Here is a 20,518-nt window from a genome sequence, read left to right as displayed (position 1 = left end):
GCAACTGGAGCAGTTCATAGTCACTGTGTGGGAAAAATCATAAACAGTAACTTGAAAAAGAAAACCAGATGTGTTAACCTTTCTCACCTGAAGGAAAACCCTCAGAACAAGAGAGGAAACGTACAGGAGAGACCCTGGAGATTGAAAATAGGAAAGGAAAAACAAGGATGCAGGAATTCTTCTATTAGCTGCATGGGCTTCAGCATGTGAATTCTTTCAGTGTATACAGTTCTTCTGTGGTATTTGTTCTGAAATGTCTCAGTGTACACATTAAAATTCATAGCATAAACAGCTGTTTAATTAGAGGATAAGCTGGTTAAATTTATAGGGAAAAATAGTATTTGTGAGACAGGCTGATAACAAACGAAATGAATCCCAATGTATCCTGTCTGGTTTTGTATTTGCTCTATACATTGATGAAATGGAATATAAACCTCAGTATATACTGAGTTCAGTTTCAGGTCCCTCACTAGAAGAAGGACATTGAGGTGCTAGAGCAGGTCCAGAGAAGCACAGCAAAACTGGTGAAAGGTCTGGAGAAAGGTCTGGTGAGGAGCAGCTGAGAGAATTGGGATTGTTTAGTCTGGTGACTAAGAGGCTAAGGGGAGACCTTCCAGCTCTCTCTAGCTTCCTGAGAGGAGGCTGGAATAAGGTGTGTGTTTGTCTGTTGTCCCAGCTTACAGCAATTAGGATGAGAAGAAACAGCCTCAAGTTTCAGCATTGGAGGTTTAGGTTGGATATTAGGAACAATTTCTTTCCTGAAAGGGTTGTCAAGCCCAGGGCTGCACTGCCCAGGGCAGTGGTGGAGCACCCATCCCTGGAAGGGTTTAAAAGCTGTGTAGATGTAGTGCTGAAGAACATGGTTTAGTGATGGATTTGGTAGTATTGGGATAATGGTTGGACTTGATGATCTCAGAGGTCTTTTCCAACCTAAATGATTCTGTGATTCTGTATTTTGTCCAGATCTAGATTTTTGATATATCAGGCAGAAGAAATACAAATCCCATCTTTGCATTATTGGTTTCATGGAAATGTTTTGTGATTGTGGCATCCTTTTTAGAGTTTGTTGGGGTTTTTATTTGTTTTATTGTGGTTTAGCTTAAAAGCCTCCCAAACCAGCTAACTCTGCCTTTGTTCTTTACTTAAAGCCAGAAGTGTGTTGTAAATAGTCTGGGTTCCTCATCTGAGCTTAATATGCCGTTATCTAACAGGATGCAATAAGTGTTCTGCCCCAACAGCAGAACTCATCAAGCAAATGGAAAGATTAGCCCTGAAATTAAGCTTCCAACTTTTATTTCCTCACAATCAATAGGCAAGTAATGCACGTTGGATTTATAATGATATTGAGATTGACTGCTTAAATCCTTTCTAAAGTTCAAAGCTGGAAACAGATTGTGTGTACGAGCAATCCGCAGTAGAGTTCCTAAGTAGGGGGTTGTGATAAATAAGTGAAATTGGGTTTGACTGAAATGGCCCATCAGGCCCATAGGGGTTTAACAGGAAGATTTCAGGCTGAAAAAAAATAAAGGCAGAGATTTGGAGAAGCATCAAGCGTTGGTTTCACAGCACCTGAGGTTGCTTTGTGGAGTCTGTCTTCTGGGAGACATAAAGACAAGCTGCTCATTAAAAATGAGCAGCACCAGGGAGAATGATGGAGTTTCAAATACACTTGGGTTCTTTCAGCTCAAAAAGTTTAAAGGTGAAGGATCATGTTGGTAGATGAGAAGAATGCTGCCAGGTGTCTCAGTGAAATCTCTTTATATAAACAGGGTATTAGAGCAGATTTTTGACAACAGGAGAAAATCAAACCAAACTAAAACCAAATCCAATGTGCTGGTTTGAGCTAGAGCAGAACCAGTTCTGGTCAGTGATTGGATTTCTCATCTCAGTCCCTTCTCAGTGATGCCACTTCATGAAGTTCAGGGCATGTTTGCACAGCCAGTGGCTGCTTCTGGCAGTGAGGATGCTGATGGGAGAGCAGAAGGGTTCACAGGCAGCGTCTGTCATTCATCTAGTGGCCAGCCTTAACCAAATGTCCTGATAATTGGGTGAAATGACAGTTAATCTATCAGCTGGCAGAACTAGGTTTGATGAAACAGGTTGTCTTCAGTCCTGCTGTCTGGTAATCTGAGCATCAGTTTTAATTGTCTACAGAAGTTGTGGAAGATGGGGGAGAAATGATTCTTGGAGCATACTTTGAAGACATTTTACGCTGTCATGGAGATCCAACCATCCCAAAGCCTGTTGTGGGCCCATCATCTTAGAGCTTATTTTGACCTATTCCAAGATTTTGAACTGGTTTACATTGTTGTATTTGTTGACTTTGTAGAAACATCATGATACCAGGCTTTAAAATCAGAATTCGGATTCTTGATATAATCTGTGCTCATGAGAGACACAGTTAGTTAATTTTCAGTTTAAAATATCAAAGGTTTTGGTTATTCTGTGATCAAAAACTATAAAAAATAACAACCAAAATGACCAAAATCTGTAAAGGTTTCAGTTAGTTTGGTTGTTATATCTCTGTTACAAGGAGAGGCTGAAAGACCTGGGGCTGTTGAGCCTGGAGAACAGCATCCTGAGAGGGGATCCTCTCAATGCTCAGCAAGAACTAAAGCATAAAAGTCAAGAGGATGCGGTCAGACACTTCTTCATGGTGCCTGGAGACAGGGCAAGAGGCAACAGGCACAAACTGGAACCCAGGAGGTTCCATCTGAACGTGAGGGACATCTTTCCTGTGATCTTGCTGGAGCCCTGGACCAGGCTGCCCAGAGAGGTTGTGAACTCTCCTTCTCTGGAGAGATTCCAAACCCACCATTGTGATCCTGGGCAACCTGCTGTGGGTGACCCTGCTTTAGCAAGGAGGTTGAACTGGATGATCTCCAGGTGTCCCATCCAACCCTTACCACACTGGGATTCTATGATTCCATGTGGGGTTGTTTGTCACCATCTCACCATTTGCTTTGAGACAAGGAATGATCAAAGCACTCTTGACCTCTGAAGTAACTTTTTGTTCCTTCAGAGCAAATGTTCTCTAGCTCCATCTGAATTGTAAACTGGTGTAGTAAGTGTCTTGAAGCAACATAGTCTTTTGTCCTAGGCTTGTAGGATGAAATTCTGGTAATTATGAAAAGCTGGTTTGCTTAGTGAAAACTTACGTGACTCTTGGCACAACCACAGACAAAAGAGGAGCGGCAGTTTAACGTGCGGCTGGTTCTTGCCATCATTTGTTGTCCCTTCATTCATGTCCAACCATTACAACATCTTTGTGGAGGAGGTGGGGGTGGGTTGTGTGTAACTGAATGACACAACTTCAATAAGAATGAAGATGTTGGCCTTTAATAATTCTAAAAAAAAAAATAAAAGCTACTTTAAAAGTTTTAATGAAAGTAGTCTAGTGAAAATCAGATTACACTGGGAATAGGAATTTAATAGCTTTGTGAGGTGAAGGGCTTGCAGTGCTGGTGGTAGAAAAGGTGTCACTGTCTTTGCTTATGCTGGATTTTCCCGAAGACTTAGGATGGATATGGCATGAAAACTTTTGTCCTCATGACACACTGAAATTCCAGTGCAGTGTTTCCTGAATGGATGGTGGAGAAATGATGTGGTATGGGCTCATAATCATGGTCTCTGTGATGGCTTCTTAGTTTACTTTTAAATAGACTGAAGCACAGGCATTACCAGACCATTTCTTATGATGGATTTTGGTTATGATGTACTGTTTCAATCCCTTCATCCCAGCTTGGAAGGGAGGGGGGAGGAGGAGAGAGTGAAAGGCTGAATACCCCTACCCTGTTTTTTCCTTCCTGGTGAACTGCAGTGTCTTTATCCAGATTCTCCAGGGTATCCATTTCTTTCTTGGATGTCATCAGTGGAGTTTGATGTTGTTGCCCAAATGCCTTCCTCTGTTCTCCTCTCCCCTGGACAAACCTTTCTGGGACAGCTCTCCTGTGCTGTATTTTAGTGAAACATAAGATGTGAAGGTACTCAAGTGAGGTGAAATGCAAAGGAGTGTAAGCAGTTTTTAGGATAATCAATTAAAAAAATCCACAACCATAATTAACGTTTCACTGAACTGAAGTTACAGAATGCAGACAACTGTCCTCTTTCCTCTTGTTGAGGGTCAGAACAACCACTTCTGTCCCTCCTAAACACCATATGGAGAGACTAATGGTGAGTGATTCCTGAACTTACCCTTTGTGAGGGCAGTGCTTTATCTAAGGAACCTATTTAGAGTTTTGCCTCTAGGCTCTGATATCTCTACAGGAGCAAATGAAACTGGGAAGAAAAAGAAATTAATGAGTAATTGGGGTCACAAGAACCCCTCATGAGTGCTTCAGGCTTGAGGCAGAGTAGCTGGAAACTACCTGGCAGAAAAAGACCTGGTAGTGTTGGTGGACAGCTGTCTAGGTATGAACCAAGTGGCCAAGAAGGCCAACAGCATCTGGACCAGTATCAACAATACTGTGGCTAGCAGGATCAGGGACGTGATTGCCCCCCTGTACTCAGCACTGGTGAGGCCACACCTTGAAAAGTGTGTTCGTTTTGGGGGCTCTCACTAAAAGAAGGACATTGAGGTGCTAGAGGATTTCCAGAGGAGGGCAACAAAGCTGGTGAAGGGTCTGGAGAAGAATTTTCTGAGGAGCAGCTGAGGGAATGGGGTTGTTTACTCTGAAGAAAAGGAGGCTTGGGGAAGACATCATCACCCTCTACAACTATCTGACAGAAGGCTGGAGTTGGTGGGGTTGGTCTCTTCTCCCAGGTAACAGCAACAGGACAAGAAAGGCCTCAAGGTACAGCAGGGGAGGTTTAGGTTGGACACTAGAAAAAGGTTCTTCACTGAGAGAGTGGTTAAGCCCTGGAACAGGCTGCCCAGGGAAATGGTGGAGTCCCTATCCCTGGAGGTATTTAAAACCCTTATAGATGTGGTGCTGTGGGACATGATTTAGTGGTGATCTGGCAATGCTGCATTAACACTTGGACTTGATGTTATTAAAGGTTTCTTTGAACCAGAAAATGATTCTATGATTCTATTTATTATGGTTAGATATTTTCTTATTAACTCCAGCTGCATGTGCTTGGGTGTGTTTCAGTGATAGCTGTCCTTGGAGAGCTAACAGGAGAAGTGAAGGTAAAATTGCAATAAAACCCAAATGGGAATAGACACATTATCCATAATAATTAAATTAATAAGAGCAGCTTCTGTTACCAACATAAGAAATCACAAACAGATGTTGAGTGGAAAAGAGCAACCTATGGTAAGTATTTGCTCCCTTGGCTGACAGAAGGTGAAGTGCTGCAGAATGACCTCATTCCTCTCTACCTGAAAAGAGACTGTAATGAAGTGGGGGTTGGTCTCTTCTCCCTAGTGCTGGGTGATAGAATGAGAGGAAATGGTCTGAAATTGTGCCAGGGAAGGCTTAGGTTGGATATTAGGAAAATTAGACATTAGGAATGGTCAGTCATTAGAACAGGTTGCCCAGGGAGGTGGTGGAGTGTTCAAGAAATGTGTGGCTGTGGTGCTTCAGGAGATGACTTATTGGCCATGGTGGTCTTAGGTTGATGGCCGGACTCAATGATCTTAGAGGTCTTTTCCAGCTGAAACAATGTTATGATTCTGTGATTCAAGTGAGTGCTGGATGGTTAATGTATGGCTGATGTATGGGCCAGGAGGTAAACTACTTTCTCTGCCAGCCAAGATGACTGAATTTTTTCACACATTTAATAAAGGGGTTTTGTGCACTCCTGGGTGGTAGCTATAAAAATAAATTAAGTGAATCCTTCGATATAAACTATATAAAAGAGGTGTTCAGTTGCCTTTTTGTTTTTCTCAGGAGGCTTATTCCACTGCCAGGATATCTTTTGAATTTTTAATTCTGTTTTAAGTATGTGAGAAGAAGATCCTTCTGTGGGTTATTTGTAGGTCAAAGCTTTATGTCGAAACGTTTCAGGCAGTTTAGACAAAAGACTTCTGCATTTTGAAGCAGGGTTTTGTCATGAATTTGTGATAAACAAGATAGAAAACATCTGGGAAATCTGCCTTTACTTTATTCGTTTTTATCATGGTTTTGACCATGATAGGTCGAGTCTGCTCCGAAACATACATGTATCACCTGCCTCCCTTTTGCCACTAGTGTGCCCAACGTGACCATATAAAGCTGCAAGTTAATGACAAGGATCAGGGCTCTGCTGGCTGCTAAACAAGTGCCAGAGGCTGTCTATGAACCCCTTTGCCTTCCCAAAGGAAACAAAAAGGGAATAAGGGAGAGAGACTGATGGGGCGGGAAAGAAACTAAATCAGCTGGGATGGAAAGAAGAACAATCCAATGAAATAGAGACAAAGAGATACAAACTGATATGGAACCCAATCCCTGATGGCGATGACTTCACCATTGACACCACTGGTGCTCGGAAGTCCCAGACTGGACTCAGCAGCAGATGACAACCAGATTCAGGAGCAGGATTCTGAAAAGGGATTCAGGAACACACAGATCAGGATTAAAGGCAGAATGGATAACCAACCATTGAAGAAGACACTTGACCCTGTTGATTTCTCAGCTTGATCCTGAAAATACCATCCCTGGGATGGAGTCCCTTGTTGGTCAGCTGGGAGTCACCTGTCCTGTCTGTTCCTCCCCACTGGTGCCACCTCTGATTTCCTACCTCCCAAGGTGGAGCACAAGATGGAAACACAGAATTCCGGCATGGTGGGGGCTGTTTTGGGGGGTTTATTGAGTTTTCTTTTTCTTTTTCTTTTCCAGGGCTTTGCACTAAAGTACAGTAACTCAAATTCTGAGTTTTTCTCAGTTAGGCAAGTGCCATGTTTTAGAACACATTTAATTTGCCCAAATGTGGGCTGGTTTCCAGGGGAAACTCGAGCTGACAGGTCTGCCTTCCACAACACACAGCTTCATTATAGTGTCCCCTGTTGCCAAAAGGGAAATGTTTTTGGAGACATTTGTATAAATGCTATTTCTGTCAGGTAAGAGGAAGGGGAACAGAGAGAACAACTGTAAATGTTTTATGAACATGCAGTGAGCTTTTGAAGTCTGAGAAATAATGTTTTTAAATGTGTATCCCAAACGATTATTTTCTGTATTCTGTCATTACCTGTGACATTGCTGGAAAGGAGTCTAAGAATTTGGAACTCTCTGGCATCCTTATGCCACCTTTTCCATGTATGCTCACAGAATCCATCCCAGCATCCCAGCATGGTGTGGGTTGGAAGGGACACCTGGAGATCATCTTGTCTAACCCCCTTCTAAAGCAGGGTCACCCACAGCAGGTTGCACAGGATCAAAATGTCCAGACCATTTTGGAATCTTTCCAGAGAAGGAGACTTCACAACCTCTATGGGCAGCCTGCTCCACATGTCTGACACCCTCACAGCAAAGAAGTTTTAACTCATGTTCAGGTGGAACCTTCTGGGTTCCAATTTGTGCCCATTGCCCCTTGTCCTGTGACTGGGCACCACTGAAAAGAGTCTGGCTCCATCCTCTTGCCTTATGCACTCTAGCTCTTGCTGAGCATTAATCAGATCCCCTTTCAGGCTGCTCTTCTCCAGGCTAGCCAGTGCCAGGTCTCACAGTGTTTCCTCCTCACAGAGATGCTCCAGTCCACTCAGCATCTTTGTAGCTTCCACTGCACTCTCTCCAGTAGTTCTCTGTCATTCTTGAACTGGGGAGCAGAGAACTGGACAAAGTATTGCAGATGTGGCCTGGGTTAGTTAGAGAAGAAGGTGAGGAGAACCTCTCCCAGCCTGCTTGAAATAAAACTTTACACACGTTAGGATAAATACGGTATGCTCTTTATCCCCTTTACTTTAAATAGTTGCTTTCATCTTAAAGGCTCTTCTGTGTTTAGGCTCATAAATTTTTTGAGATCCAAACAGATTTAACCAAATAAAAATAGAAGCCCACAAAGAAGGGCTACATTTAGACAATGACATATTTGTATTGAACTGATGGTGAAATACATAATTGCAGTTGAAAGACTGAGAGGTTCAAATGGATCGTGTTGCATCTTGTAAATTTGTCAATTCAATTCCTCTTAGGAATCCAAAAAATATCTATAAAATGCAACAGAAGGCAAAGAATTTTGATGGGATATGTATCTTCTGATTTACTTATAAATGTTTTAGTTGATGCACAATTGATCTCTTACAATCCAGTTTGTGTATCCAAAGCGTGATGTCAGTGTAACAGGCAGGGAAATGGCTTTGCTTGATTAAACTGTGTGCAGTCAATGTGTGTTTTGATTATTATTAGGAAGTCTAATAGCAAAAAATGTGCAGAATCTCTCAAATGGGTGAGCTGATTGCAAATATTTGCCCATGTTTCAAAACAGTGTAAAGATAAGAGTTGATAAAGACAACGAATAATATTCAGATTTTACCATTCCTTCTTCGTGTCATATGTAGATAACTTTTTATCAAGTGGAAATCTTCTAGAGTAAGAGTTTCATAGGTAGAAAACAGACAAAGTGCTGCAGAAGAAGGCTTGAGAAGCTGAATAGATGCTAAGCAGTTACCAGCAGGACAAAGGAGTTGATTCTCCCCCTCTAATCTGCTCTTTTGAGACTCCACCTGGAGTACTGCATCCAGTTCTGGTGCCCCCAAGATAAGAAGGAAATTGAACTGTTGAGCAGGGAAGTTCAGGTTTGATCTCAGAAAGAAGTTCTTCACAGAAAGAGAGATTGCCCATTGGAATGGGCTGCCCAGGGAGGTGGTGGAGTCGATTCCCTGGAGGTGTTTAAGAAAAGACTGGATGAGGCACATAGTGCCATGGTCTAGTTCATTAGTTAGGATTGGGTGAGTGGTTGGACTTGGTGATCTTGGAGGTCTCTTCCAACCTGATTGATTCTGTGATGGCCATGAAGATGATCAGAGGGTTGGAGCCCTTCCTACAGGCACAGACTGCAAGAATTGGGGCTGTTCAGCCTGGAGAAAAGGCAGCTCAAGGGAGACCTTAGGGCAACCTTCCAGTATCTGATGGGGGCCTCCAAGAAAGCTGGGGAGGGACATTTTATAAAGGCTTGTGGTGACAGGATGAGGGGGAATGGCTTTAAGCTGGAAGAAGATAGATTTAGACTGTATATTAGGAAGAAATTCTTTAAAATGAGGGTATTGAGACACTGGCCCAGGTTGCCCACAGAGGTGGTAGATGCCCCATCCCTGAAAATGTTCCAGGTCAGGTTATTTGGGGTTCTGAGCAACCTGATCTGGTTGAAGGCATACCTGCTGAGTGCAGGACAGAGTGGACTAGAAGACCTTTAAAGGTTCTTTCCATCCTAAAGCATTCTATGATTCTATGAAGAAATGAAATTATTCCATGTACAAATAATTTCTCTTGATGATTTTATGCTTTCAAAGTTCTTCTCATGAACTTCAGCTATACAACGGGACTCACGTTAGGAAGGCTGGACTTCAGTTAGGTGAAGCTTATCAGATATAATCACAAGATTGTCAGGGTTGGAAAGGACCTCAGGGATCATCCAGTTCCAACCCCCCTGCCATGAGCAAGGACACCTCACACTAGGTCAGGTTGCCCACAGCCACATCCAGCCTGGCCTTAAAAACCTCCAGGGATGGGGCTTCTACCACCTCCCTGGGCAGCCTGTTCCAGTGTCTCACCACCCTCATGGTGAAGAACTTCTTGCTAATGTCTACTCTAAATCTCCCCTCCTCTAGCTTGGGTCCCTTCCCCCTAGTCCTATCACTACCTGCTACCCTAAAAAGTCTCTTACCAGCTTTCTTGTAGCCCCCTGCAGATATTGGAAGGCCTTAATAAGGTCTCCTCGGAGCCTTCTCTTCTCCAAACTGAACAGCCCCAACTCTCTCAGTCTGTCTCCACAGGAGAGGAGCTGCAGCCCTCTAATCATCCCCATGGCTCCTCTCTGGACACACTCCAGCACATTTATATTATTCTTGCAATAGGGGTCCCAGAACTGGACACAGTACTCCAGATGGGGTCTCGTGAGAGTGGTACAGAGGGGGAGAATCACCTCTCTCAACCTGCTTCTATTCTACTTTCTGATAAGATTTTTTGTAACACCATTTACACTATTCCAGGAAAAATGAGTTGTGGTCATTAGTGTGGGGTTTTTTTTTTTTCTTTAAGCTAAATTTTGTCTGTCTCCTATTTTAATGCAGCTTGGCAAGGTTCAGCCTGCTGTGCCTATGGCTAGATAGAAAGGATGATGAATAGCCCTGGATTTGAGCTTTGTTTGAACAGCTGCAGAATTCACTTTAATATGGACTGAAATCTCTGTGACAAGGTTTATATTTGTTTTCATGAATAGGAAAGATGTCATTCTGCACTGGAGGGAAACATCAAAGAAAAACAGGAGTTTTGTAACCCTGTGTTGATCTCCTGCTAAAAGAAAATGGTGTAAAAAAGCAGGAGAAGCATCCTCAAGGCAAAGAGAAAAGCAAAGTTTCTCTGGATTTTTATGGATAATATTAGATGCCATTCTTCTGAATTCCTGACAACAGATTTTTCCCTGTTCCAGCTTGAGATTCCTTTCTAAATTACTTAGAGAAGAATGGGGGCAAGAGAGAGGTCATAATATTATTTTCTTTTGTAGAATTTGAAGCTTTTTGAGATAGATGTGATGTGATACCAGAGATGTTAACCCCCACCAACACAAAAACTGGTACCTGTTTGCATACCTCAAGCATCTAATTCTTCCCTTACTGGGAAAAAAACCCAAGAAACAGGACTGGGGCATGGAATTATTTAGGTTTTGTGAAGATTACTAATCATTCCATCTTTGGAAATACTTAGATATTTCTGATTTTTTTTTTCCTGGCTTGGTTTTGATACTTCCTGATGATTGTGTTATAGGACAGAGTTTGTTTGCAAATCTAAGTATGACCTTCACAAGAAGGTCAAGGATGGTTCTCCTTCTCCTCTACTCTGCTCTACTCAGGCCATACCTGGAGTATTCTGTCCAGTTCTGGGCTGAGACAGGGAACTACTGCAGAGTCCAGTGGAGATTCCATCTGAACATGAGGAGAAACTTATTTGTTGTGAGAGTGCTGGAGCCCTGGAGCAGTCTGCCCAGAGTGGTTGTGGAGAATCCTTCTCTGGAGAGATTCCAAACCCACCTGGATATTGTGATCCTGACTAAGCTGCTGTGGGTGACCCTGCTTTAGTAGGGCCTTTGGACTAGATGATCTTCAGAGGTCTCTTCTAACCTCCAACATGTTGGGATTCTGTGCTTTTACCCTTGGGATTTTGTTTCAATGACAAGAGGGAAATGCTAATTACAAATACAGAATCATTTGGTTTAAAAGACCTGGCAAAGCTCCCCTGCCTGCACTGAGTTGTGCTGCAGTTGGTAGGATTAGAGAATCAGAGCCTGTTGCCTTCACCCCTGGCTGAATTTCTCTCTTTGTGTTTGTCTGACAGGTTCCTGTACATTTGATGAGCCACTCAGCTCCTGTGGCTACAGTCAGTCTGATGATGATGACCTCAACTGGGACCAGGTGAACACACCAATAAAGCCCTCATCAGCTCAAGGGATGCCATCAGGTTGGTCTTCAATTTTGCTTTCTTTTTGACATTTACCTAGGTCTTTTTTATCATTCCTGACATTATACTGTTAAAATGCTACATTTACTGTGTTGAACAGATAATTTTGATACTATTATTTAATGTACTTTTTGTACTGTGGGGGGTTGGACTTCATTCCAGGTCAGCAGCCCTTGTAGTCTGCTGAGCTAAAGATATATTTATAGAATCGTGGAATCACTGAAGGACTTGGATTGGAAGGGATATTAAAGATCACCTAGTTCCAATACCCCTGCTGTAGACACAGACACCTTCCACTAGACCAGGTTGCTCAAGGCCCTGTCCAACCTGGTCTTGAACAGCTCCAAGGAAGGGGCATCCACAGCCTCCCTGGGCAACCTATTTCAGTGTCTCACAACCCTCACTGTAAAGAACTTCTTCCCAATATCCACTTAATATCCACTTGTCAAGCTTAAAGTCACTCTCCCTCATTCTGTCACTACAAGCCCTTGTAAAAAGTCCCTCCCCAGCTTTCTTGTAGGCCCCCTTCAGGTACTGGAAGACCACTATAAGGTCTTCTTGGAGCCTTCTCTTCTCCAGGCTGAACAGCCCCTGTCACCACAGGGAAGGTATTCCAGCCCTCTGACCATATTCTAACACTACAGTCATTCCTTTACCACTTCAGCCACATAGATGCATAAACTTTATCCGTTGGCTATTCCTTTTTCATTTTCTTTTTCAATCTTGACATTTTAAGAGTTTCTCTCCCCCTATGCACTGATCTCCGTCCTCTGATGAGATGATTACCTGCAGCCCACCTCAGCATCTTCTTCAGCTTTTATAGACTAAGCCTCCTGCAACTATTGTGACCTAAAAGTAACCAAAACAACAAGAACACTTCATAAAACCACTGGTTGGAGCATTATAGAACTTCTCCATCACAGAGTTATCGAATTCCAGGTTGGAATGAACCTCAAGGATCATGTGATCCAAATTTTCTTCGGAAAAGCACAGCCTAGATAAGATTGCCCAGCAGATGTCCAGCTCAACTGAGCCTCAGAATTTAGTATAAATATATCCAGAACACTTAAAAGCATTTTAAAATGGATGTCCTGGTGTTCCACATCCATTTAGTTTAGTTCTTTAAAGCACCTGTTGCGTACTTTGACATCTGTGTAAATTGTCTCTAATAGTTGGTTGCCTCATGAAAATGTTCCTCCCTTATTTTTGGATAGGAGGTAGGAGATAAGCATATGAATCTCCAGAAGATGAAAACTTCTTCTCCAAAGGGATTGTCAAGCCCTGGAGCAGGTTGCCCAAGGAAGTGCTGGAGTCACCATCCCTGGAGGGGTTTCAAAGCTGTATAACTGTGGTGCTGAGGGTCATGGTTTAGTGGTGACCTGGCAGTGTTGGCTTAACAGTTGGACTTGCTGATATAAAAGGTCTCTTCCAACCAAAACAATTCTATGATTCTATGAACTGAAGTATTTTTTCCTTCAGCATTTCCTTCAGCACTTTGATTCCTCTGGCAGAGGTAGGACTCCCAGCTTCAGGCTGAGCATTCATTTTGCCTGAGTCATGGCACTTGGATCATCATGCTAGATTGAGTTCATCATCCCAGATAAAGGAGGTTCTTGCAAATTCCTTTTCAAACTGGCTTCTGTCCAGTGGTCTTGGCACACACCACTAAAAATTTTCTGGACTATTTCATTAGTGCTTAATATTGTTTCTCAAGTTGGAGCACACACACATAGTTTATCAGTCATCTTGGCTTCTTGGCTTGCAGTAGAAGATATGCATTCCTTTTCTCCACCATGCCACTGGAAATTCTCTTTCTCTTCCAAATTTCATTCATTACTCTCCTCAGTGGGGTTTTGTGAAAGCACTTAGTATGTTTTTCAGTCTTGGCAGACAGAAGTTCAAATCTATGTTCTTTCCTGTGATGACCACAGGCTTGAGGATGTTCTGGCCTGTTTTAGTTTCCCAGGGGCAAGAGTCCAGACTAGGGACTGGTATTTTTATGGAAGCAAAATGATATCTCTGTAACTTTATTTATCAGATGTCACACAACTCGTTTCTTAGTTGTCTTCCTGCCTTTTTTATCAACAGACTGAAATAAGTTCTGGTGATCAAGGGAAAAAGGTATTATGTTTGGTAATAAATTATATTTAGAGTTTAGGGAGTTTGATTTCTGCCCATAAAGGAAGAGAAATATGCTTTGGGAGTCTTGGGTCAGAAGATGAACGAGTTAATCTGAGGAGGGCTGTGGATATTGGTGCCTTAAAAGGTCAAAAACCCCTTTGAGAGGGAAAGAAATGTTTACTTTTTTGCAAATCACATGCTGTGTGTCTGCTTCAGTCAAGTGGGATCTAATATTTCCTCATACTTTAATCTAGACATTATTTTCCTGTACTTGTTCAAAACATCATCTTAATGATTTTAATTAGTTTTTTTGGGTAGCCTTAGCCCAGAGAGTTACATGACACACTTCAAAAACTGATTTCAAGCAGTTTTTCAGCAGTTCCTGAGCGAAATATTGCAGAACAAAATAACTTCAGATGCTAATGAAAAGAACGTCTCAGATTAATGGTTTGTGGGGAATTGTTGGATTGGAAGCCAAATGCTTGATACAACAATGTTGTAATGCTAGATTGAAACAAGAGTTCTCAGTTCAGTAGTCCCTTGTCAGGAGCAAAAAAAAATTAATGCACATAACATACCTAATTTCAGGCAATATGCACCAATGAGTGAGATGATGTCGATATATAATGGTTTATGTAATCTGGTGGCAGTCAGGGGGAAGCTCAGTAGTTGTGGCATTTGATTTATTTTAATCTGCATGAGGCTGCTGAGAGCAGAGCTCTGCTTCAGATAGATAAAATATTTTGGCTTGATGTGTTATTTCAGCGGGACAAAAGGCAGGCCACGTGATGTTCATGTATGTCTGTGTGTGCACATTCATGCACACAAAACATCTTTATACATTATTGAACATAAATAGTTTATTATGAGATCTGGTTTTAGATGAAAATTGGCAATTTGAATCAAAGATGATAATAAAAACTGTTTCTTACAGTGAACTTTAATCCTTGTTGAACTGTTACTGTGTGTCCAGGTTAGAGCTAGAGCAGGTTAGAACTGATTCTGGTCAGGGATTTGGCTTCTTAGCTCAGCCTCTGCTCAGTGAGAACACTCTCTAAAGTTCAGGGCAGGTTTGCACACAGGAACTGCTTCTAACAGCCACTAGCAACACTGATAGGGAGAGTTACTGCCAAGGGCTGGGCTGCAGAAAGCTGGCTTGGAATTGCACCTCTCCAGAGCACAAGCACTGTCATATCTTGTGCCCCACCTTGCAGGGCAGGAAGTCAGAGCTGGCACCTGTGTGAGGAGGGGAGAAGACAGGTGACTCTCAACTGACCAACAAGGGATTCCATCCCATGGATGGCATCTTCGGGATCAAGCTGAGGGATCACCAGGCTCAACCCTCTTTTTCAATGGCTGGTGTCCCATGAGGAATTCTGGCTTCAGTCCCAACCCACGTGTTCCTGAGTCCAATTCTAGAATCTAGCTCCTGAATCTGGTTCCCATCTACTGCTGAGTCCAGTGCGGGACTTCCCCAGTGCCCACCCCCAGCATCAGCAGTGACAATGGTGACAACATTGCCATCGGGGATCATGTTTGGTATTAGCTTGTATCTCTTTGTCTCTGTTTCACTGGATTGTTCTTATTTCCATCCCAGCTGATTTAGTTTCTCTCATAACCCACCAGTCTCTTACCCTTCTCCCCTTTCTCTTTCCTTTGGGAAGGCAGAGGGGTTCATAGAGAGCCTCTGGCACTTGTCTAGTGGCCAGCCTGTGACATTGTCATAGAGAAATACAAAGTTATTGCTACTAAAGCAGGCAGGGTGCTAGCTTTATAATTTTTGTGATAAACATGACCTTTAGGGAATCACTACTAATCTGCAATTGCATTAAACAGACCCAAACAGCAATGACATATATATATTTCTGTAGATATTTGGATGGATTAAATGAGAGAGGTTAATCCACTTCTGTTTGGAGTGTCCTGTGACTCAGGGTGGGTAAATGCTGTAGGAAGAGCAGCTCTTCCTTTTTTCAGTCTCTATCTGTTCAAAAAATATCTGTTTATAAACAGTGTCAAACATTAATTATAAAAACACTTAGTTGTTATTAATTCCATCTTGCTTTGGCCTACAAACCATTTACAGCAGTTAGATATTAATGTGTAGATATAACACACACTTAAAATTTACAAGCTGAAGAATTAATATATATGTAAATAAAATACTAAGACACATGTATGTGGGGATGCCAGTTTGATACTTGAGAACAGCTGGCACATAGTGAAAAGAAGAGAAGGAAGGGTCAGAGCTGTGAAACAAGGAGTTAGGTAAGGTCAGGAATAGTCTGAGGAATGAGTAGCATAGGATTTGACTCACACCTTAAGTACTGGGTTCAGTTTTGGGACCCTCACTACAAGAAGAACATTGAGGTGCTGAAGGGAGTCCAGAGAAGGGCAGCAAATCTGGAGAAGGGACTAGAGAACAGGTCTTGTAATGAGTGGGTAAGGGAACTGGGGTTGTTTAGCCTGGAGAAAGGGAGACTGTGAGGAGACCTCACTCTCTACAACTCCCTGAAAAGAGATTTTAGTGAGATGAAACTCAAGTCTTCTCCCAAGGAACAAGCAACAAGATGAGAAGAAATTACCTCAAGTCAGTTATTAGAAAGGACCTCTGGAGATCATCTAGTCCAAGTCCTCTGCTAAAGCAGTGTCACTGAGAGCAGGTTGCCAGGATTACAACATCCTGGCAGGTTTGGAATTTCTTGAGAGAGTGAGATCTCCACAACCTCTCTGGGTAGCCTGCTCCAGGGGTCCAACACCCTCACAGAAAAGAAATTTCTCCTCCTGTTCACATGGAACCTGCTGGGATCCAATTTGTGCCCATGCCCCTTGTCCTTTCCATGGGCACCATGGAAAAGAGTTGTTCCCAACCACTTAGCTCTTGCTGAGCACAGGTCAGATCCCCTCTCAGTCTTCTCTTCTTCAGACTCAAGAGCCCCAGGCCTCTCAGCCTTTCATCCTCACCGAGATGCTCCAGTTCCCTCAGCATCTCCTTAGCCTCTGTTGGACTCTGTCCAGTAGTTCCTTGTCTCTCTGGGCCTGAGTAGCCCAGAACTGGGTACAATAGAATCACAGAATGCTCCAGATGTGGGAGGAACAGCATTTTTATCATGACTATCTAGTCTTGCCTAATGCTTAGCGATATCTACGCAGGGTCTGCAGGAAAGGTGTGTATTGTTTCTATTAATCAGTGTTTAAAATGGCATTTTGATGCCTAGTTAGCAGGCATGCAGAGCTAGGAGATATTCCATAAACCCAGATACTGTTTTAAAAGATTGTTTAATGTTCGGTAATGTGAAGTAGTTGTGTGTGGGGAAAAAAAGTGCTTTGTTGTTTAATTGCATGGAGAAGAGTTGTGATCTGTTTTGAAGAGAGATAAACCTTAAGTGATCAGTTGGCATATCTATATTAAAGCTAAATGTGATGTCTTACCACATAAAATTGTGGGATTTTCAGTTTTCACAAATATTTTATCATGAGGTATATTTTAGCACTGCATTGTGTTTGTGTTTCAGGTTACCAGGGATGCTTTTCTTCATTTTACATTCATATGCAAGAGAATTCAGTGTATTTCCTATTCAGTGCTGCTTCTCCAGGTTATTTTAAGTAGCTGCACTTTTAATTCACTTGAATTAAAATATATTTCATCCAGAGATAATGTAAGGTGTTGTCACGGTGCAGAGGTTGCACCATCTTTACTGTGTTCAAGTTACATCTATTGCATTGAATTTTCTAGATCTGAAGCTCTGCTGTGTGAGGCTCGAAGAAGACCTTCTCTCTCTCTAAAACTACCTGAAAGGAGGTTGGAGTGAGGTGAGGGTTGGTCTCTTCTCCCAGGTAACTAGTGATAGGGCAAGAGGAAACAGACTCGGGTTGCACCAAGGAGGTTTAGGTGGGATATAAGGAAAATTTTTTCCCTGAAAGAGTTGTCAAGGCTTGGAACAGGCTGGCCAGGGCAGTGTTGGAGTCCCCATCCCTGGAGGGATTTAAAAGCCATGAAGATGTGGTGCCAAGGGCCATGCTTTAGCGGTGACCTGGCAGTGTTGGGTTAATGGTTGGATTTGATGATCTTAAAGACCTCTTCTAACCAAACCAATTCTATGTTTAGCATTTTGTTACACATCCAGATTATAGCTGCAGGCATCAAGGACATCCCTGCTTTGCAAGCAGCTCCTGCTTGTGTTGACATATTCAAGCCAATATTCTATTACCTGTGTAAGCTGTTACCAGTTGCTGCTAATATGGAACAGCAAGGAGGTCAGCTCGAGCAAAGCCCCCGAGTATAGATCCAGCTGGCTTTTTGCTGGGGTTAGCTCCTTTAAAATCATGCCTAAAGACTTAGTAAGTCTGCACTGAACAGTTTTGTTCAACAACTAAAATAATCAGAGAATCATAGACTCACTTTTGTATTAAAAGGCCTTTAAGATCATTGAGTCCAACCATCACCTACCTCAGCCAAGTGTGGTGCTAAACCGTGACCCCAGCTACATCTGCTTACTGCTTGCTGTAACAACTTGCATGTGTCTTATGGTCATCTTTGTACCTTCTGCTCTTACTGAGGAGATTTCAGCACCTGTCACAAATATTGGGGTTATTACAAATATTTAGCATCCAGTGTTCTTGCAGAGAGAAGTAGAAGATCAATCACCACCAGAATGTCTGATTCTGAACTGCTGACAAAGTTCTTAGTTTGCTTAATAGGCAACTAGACAAGATACTTGATTATATTTTGCCTAAGTTTTTCATAGATTTCAAACAAAGTTATGGGATTAATATGTTATGGATTCACTTAATTGCTTGTTGTAGATGTTCCCTACATATCATTTTAATTTCACACTCTTCTTTTTCTGAGGTATGAAGTGTTTTGAATATAAAGACCGTAGTTCATGAGGCAAAGCCCAATGTAAATGACTGGCATTCAGATTTCCATTTGATGACACTTTATTTAGTATTTATACTATAACTTACTAGAAGGAGGATGTTTGTCCTGTTTCCTTACATATTCCAGCATCCCTCTGATCATAGCATCATAGAATCATAGAATGGTAGGGGTTAGAGGGGACTTCCAGAGATCAAGTCCAATCCTGCCAAAGCAGGATTGCTTATGGCAGGTCACACAGGAACACATCCAGATGGGTCTTGCAAGATTCTAGAGAAGGAAACTCCACAAACTCTCTGGGCAGCCTGCTTCAGTGCTCCATCACTTTTACAGGAAAGAAGTTTTTCCTCAGGTTGAGGTGGACCTTACTGTGTTGCCATTTGTATCCATTGCCCCTCATCCTATCACAGAACAGCATTGAAAAGAGAGTAGCACCTTCTTCTTGACACCTGCCCTTCATATATTTGAATGAGATCTCCTCTAAGTCTTTTTTTCCAGACTAAACAGCCCCAGTTTTCTCAGACTTTCCTCATCAGGCAGGTGTTCCAGTCCCTTCATCATCCTCTCAGCCTCCATTGGACACTCTCTAACATATCCCTGTCCCTCTCGAACTGGGGAAGCCAGAAAGGGACACAATACTTCAAATGTGGTCTCACTAGGGCAGAGTAGAGGAGAAGGAGAACCTCCTTCAACTTCCTGGCCACAGTCTTCTTAATGCACCCAGGATACCATGGGCCTTCATGGCCACAAGGGCACATTGTTGTCCCATGGATAACTTTTTGTCCACTACATATATCATCCTTATATTTGGATGCAAGTAGCAGTGAGGGGCCATGCTGTGCTAGAACCCACCAGTGGGTGATACAGGTTTGTTAAACATATTCAACTGGAAAATGATAATATGGCAAATTAAAGCTCTTTTAATGTTTGAGGAACTCTTCTGTAGAAGGCAGAGACTATAAGAAAAGTGTGACAATTCACTTCTTGTTAAACCAGAAAGTTCTCAAAGCAATCTGAAAGACAAGGTTGGCTGTTGAGGGTGTTTTAGTGTCTCACCATGTAGTGCCACACTCATTTACCTTGCTGCGATTACGTATTCCTGCTGAGGTTACATATAACACCTGCCATAATATATGCTGAGAAGCAGCTCACATAATAATCTAGACACTGGAGCTGAGTTTGAAATGGATTTCTTGACAGCAAAAATGTGGAGGATTGCAAAATTTTACTGTTAGACATTGGAAACTCTGTCTCCCTCCCATCTTCTACCCATAGTGTCAGACGCTGTCTTGCTGGTTAAATGCATCAGAGTCTTGTTTCAGATTTCCCTGCTAAACTACAGGTAGAAGAACTCTGAATAACTGGGCTTTGGATTGTGTGTTTGTAATCCCTCCTTGGGGTGTTCATGAGGAGTTCTGTCAGAAGAGGCAGGAGTATCCCAACAGGAGAGAGGGAAAGTGCTTCATGTTGTGAAGCCAGTAAATCGTGATTTAAGTATTTCATCAAGGACTCAAGACAGCTCTCCTTGCATTACCTTCTGGGGAACTAACATTTCATAGAAACATAGAATTGTTCAGTTGGAAAAGACCTCTAAGATCACTGAGGCCAACCATCATTTTGAAACCATTATGGTCTGGAAAAGAAAACTCCAGCTACTGCTGGTGAAAGCTCTTGGTTCTGGAAAGATGACACAGAATGCAAATTCTTCTTGATGGGGAAATTCCTCAGACGTGTAAATGTACCTCAGAAAGCTTTAATCTAGGTGGTTTGGGACCCCACAGCAATATAAATGAAGTGCTTTAGAGCAGGGTTCTCTAGATACTCAGTTGTTACCAACCATGCCATGGGTAATTTACTCCTTCTGCTCCAGTTTCAGCAGACTGGTATTAGGTAACACAACAAATTTTGTGCCTGTTTCCCTGCTTGTTTTCTTCTACTGGAGAATGTAAATAGTTTGCCAATTTGAGAAGAATTTTGGCCAGTA

General features: G+C 42.4%; 1 protein-coding gene across 1 annotated transcript in view; it reads left to right on the top strand.

The window, feature by feature from the left end:
- Window positions 1-20,518, top strand: part of PTPRM (protein tyrosine phosphatase receptor type M) — a 515,441-nt gene that overhangs the window by 103,211 nt on the left and 391,712 nt on the right. Inside the window, exon 2 of the mRNA XM_054381571.1 lies at window positions 11,412-11,534. Coding sequence (XP_054237546.1) covers window positions 11,412-11,534 — 123 coding nt within the window. The remainder of the gene's footprint in view (window positions 1-11,411; window positions 11,535-20,518) is intronic.

This window comes from Indicator indicator, chromosome 6 (genome assembly GCF_027791375.1).
Source record: "Indicator indicator isolate 239-I01 chromosome 6, UM_Iind_1.1, whole genome shotgun sequence".
NCBI classification, from domain to species: Eukaryota; Metazoa; Chordata; class Aves; order Piciformes; family Indicatoridae; genus Indicator; species Indicator indicator.
Note: the sequence above shows the minus strand (reverse complement) of the source record. Positions and strands in the feature narration are given on the sequence as shown.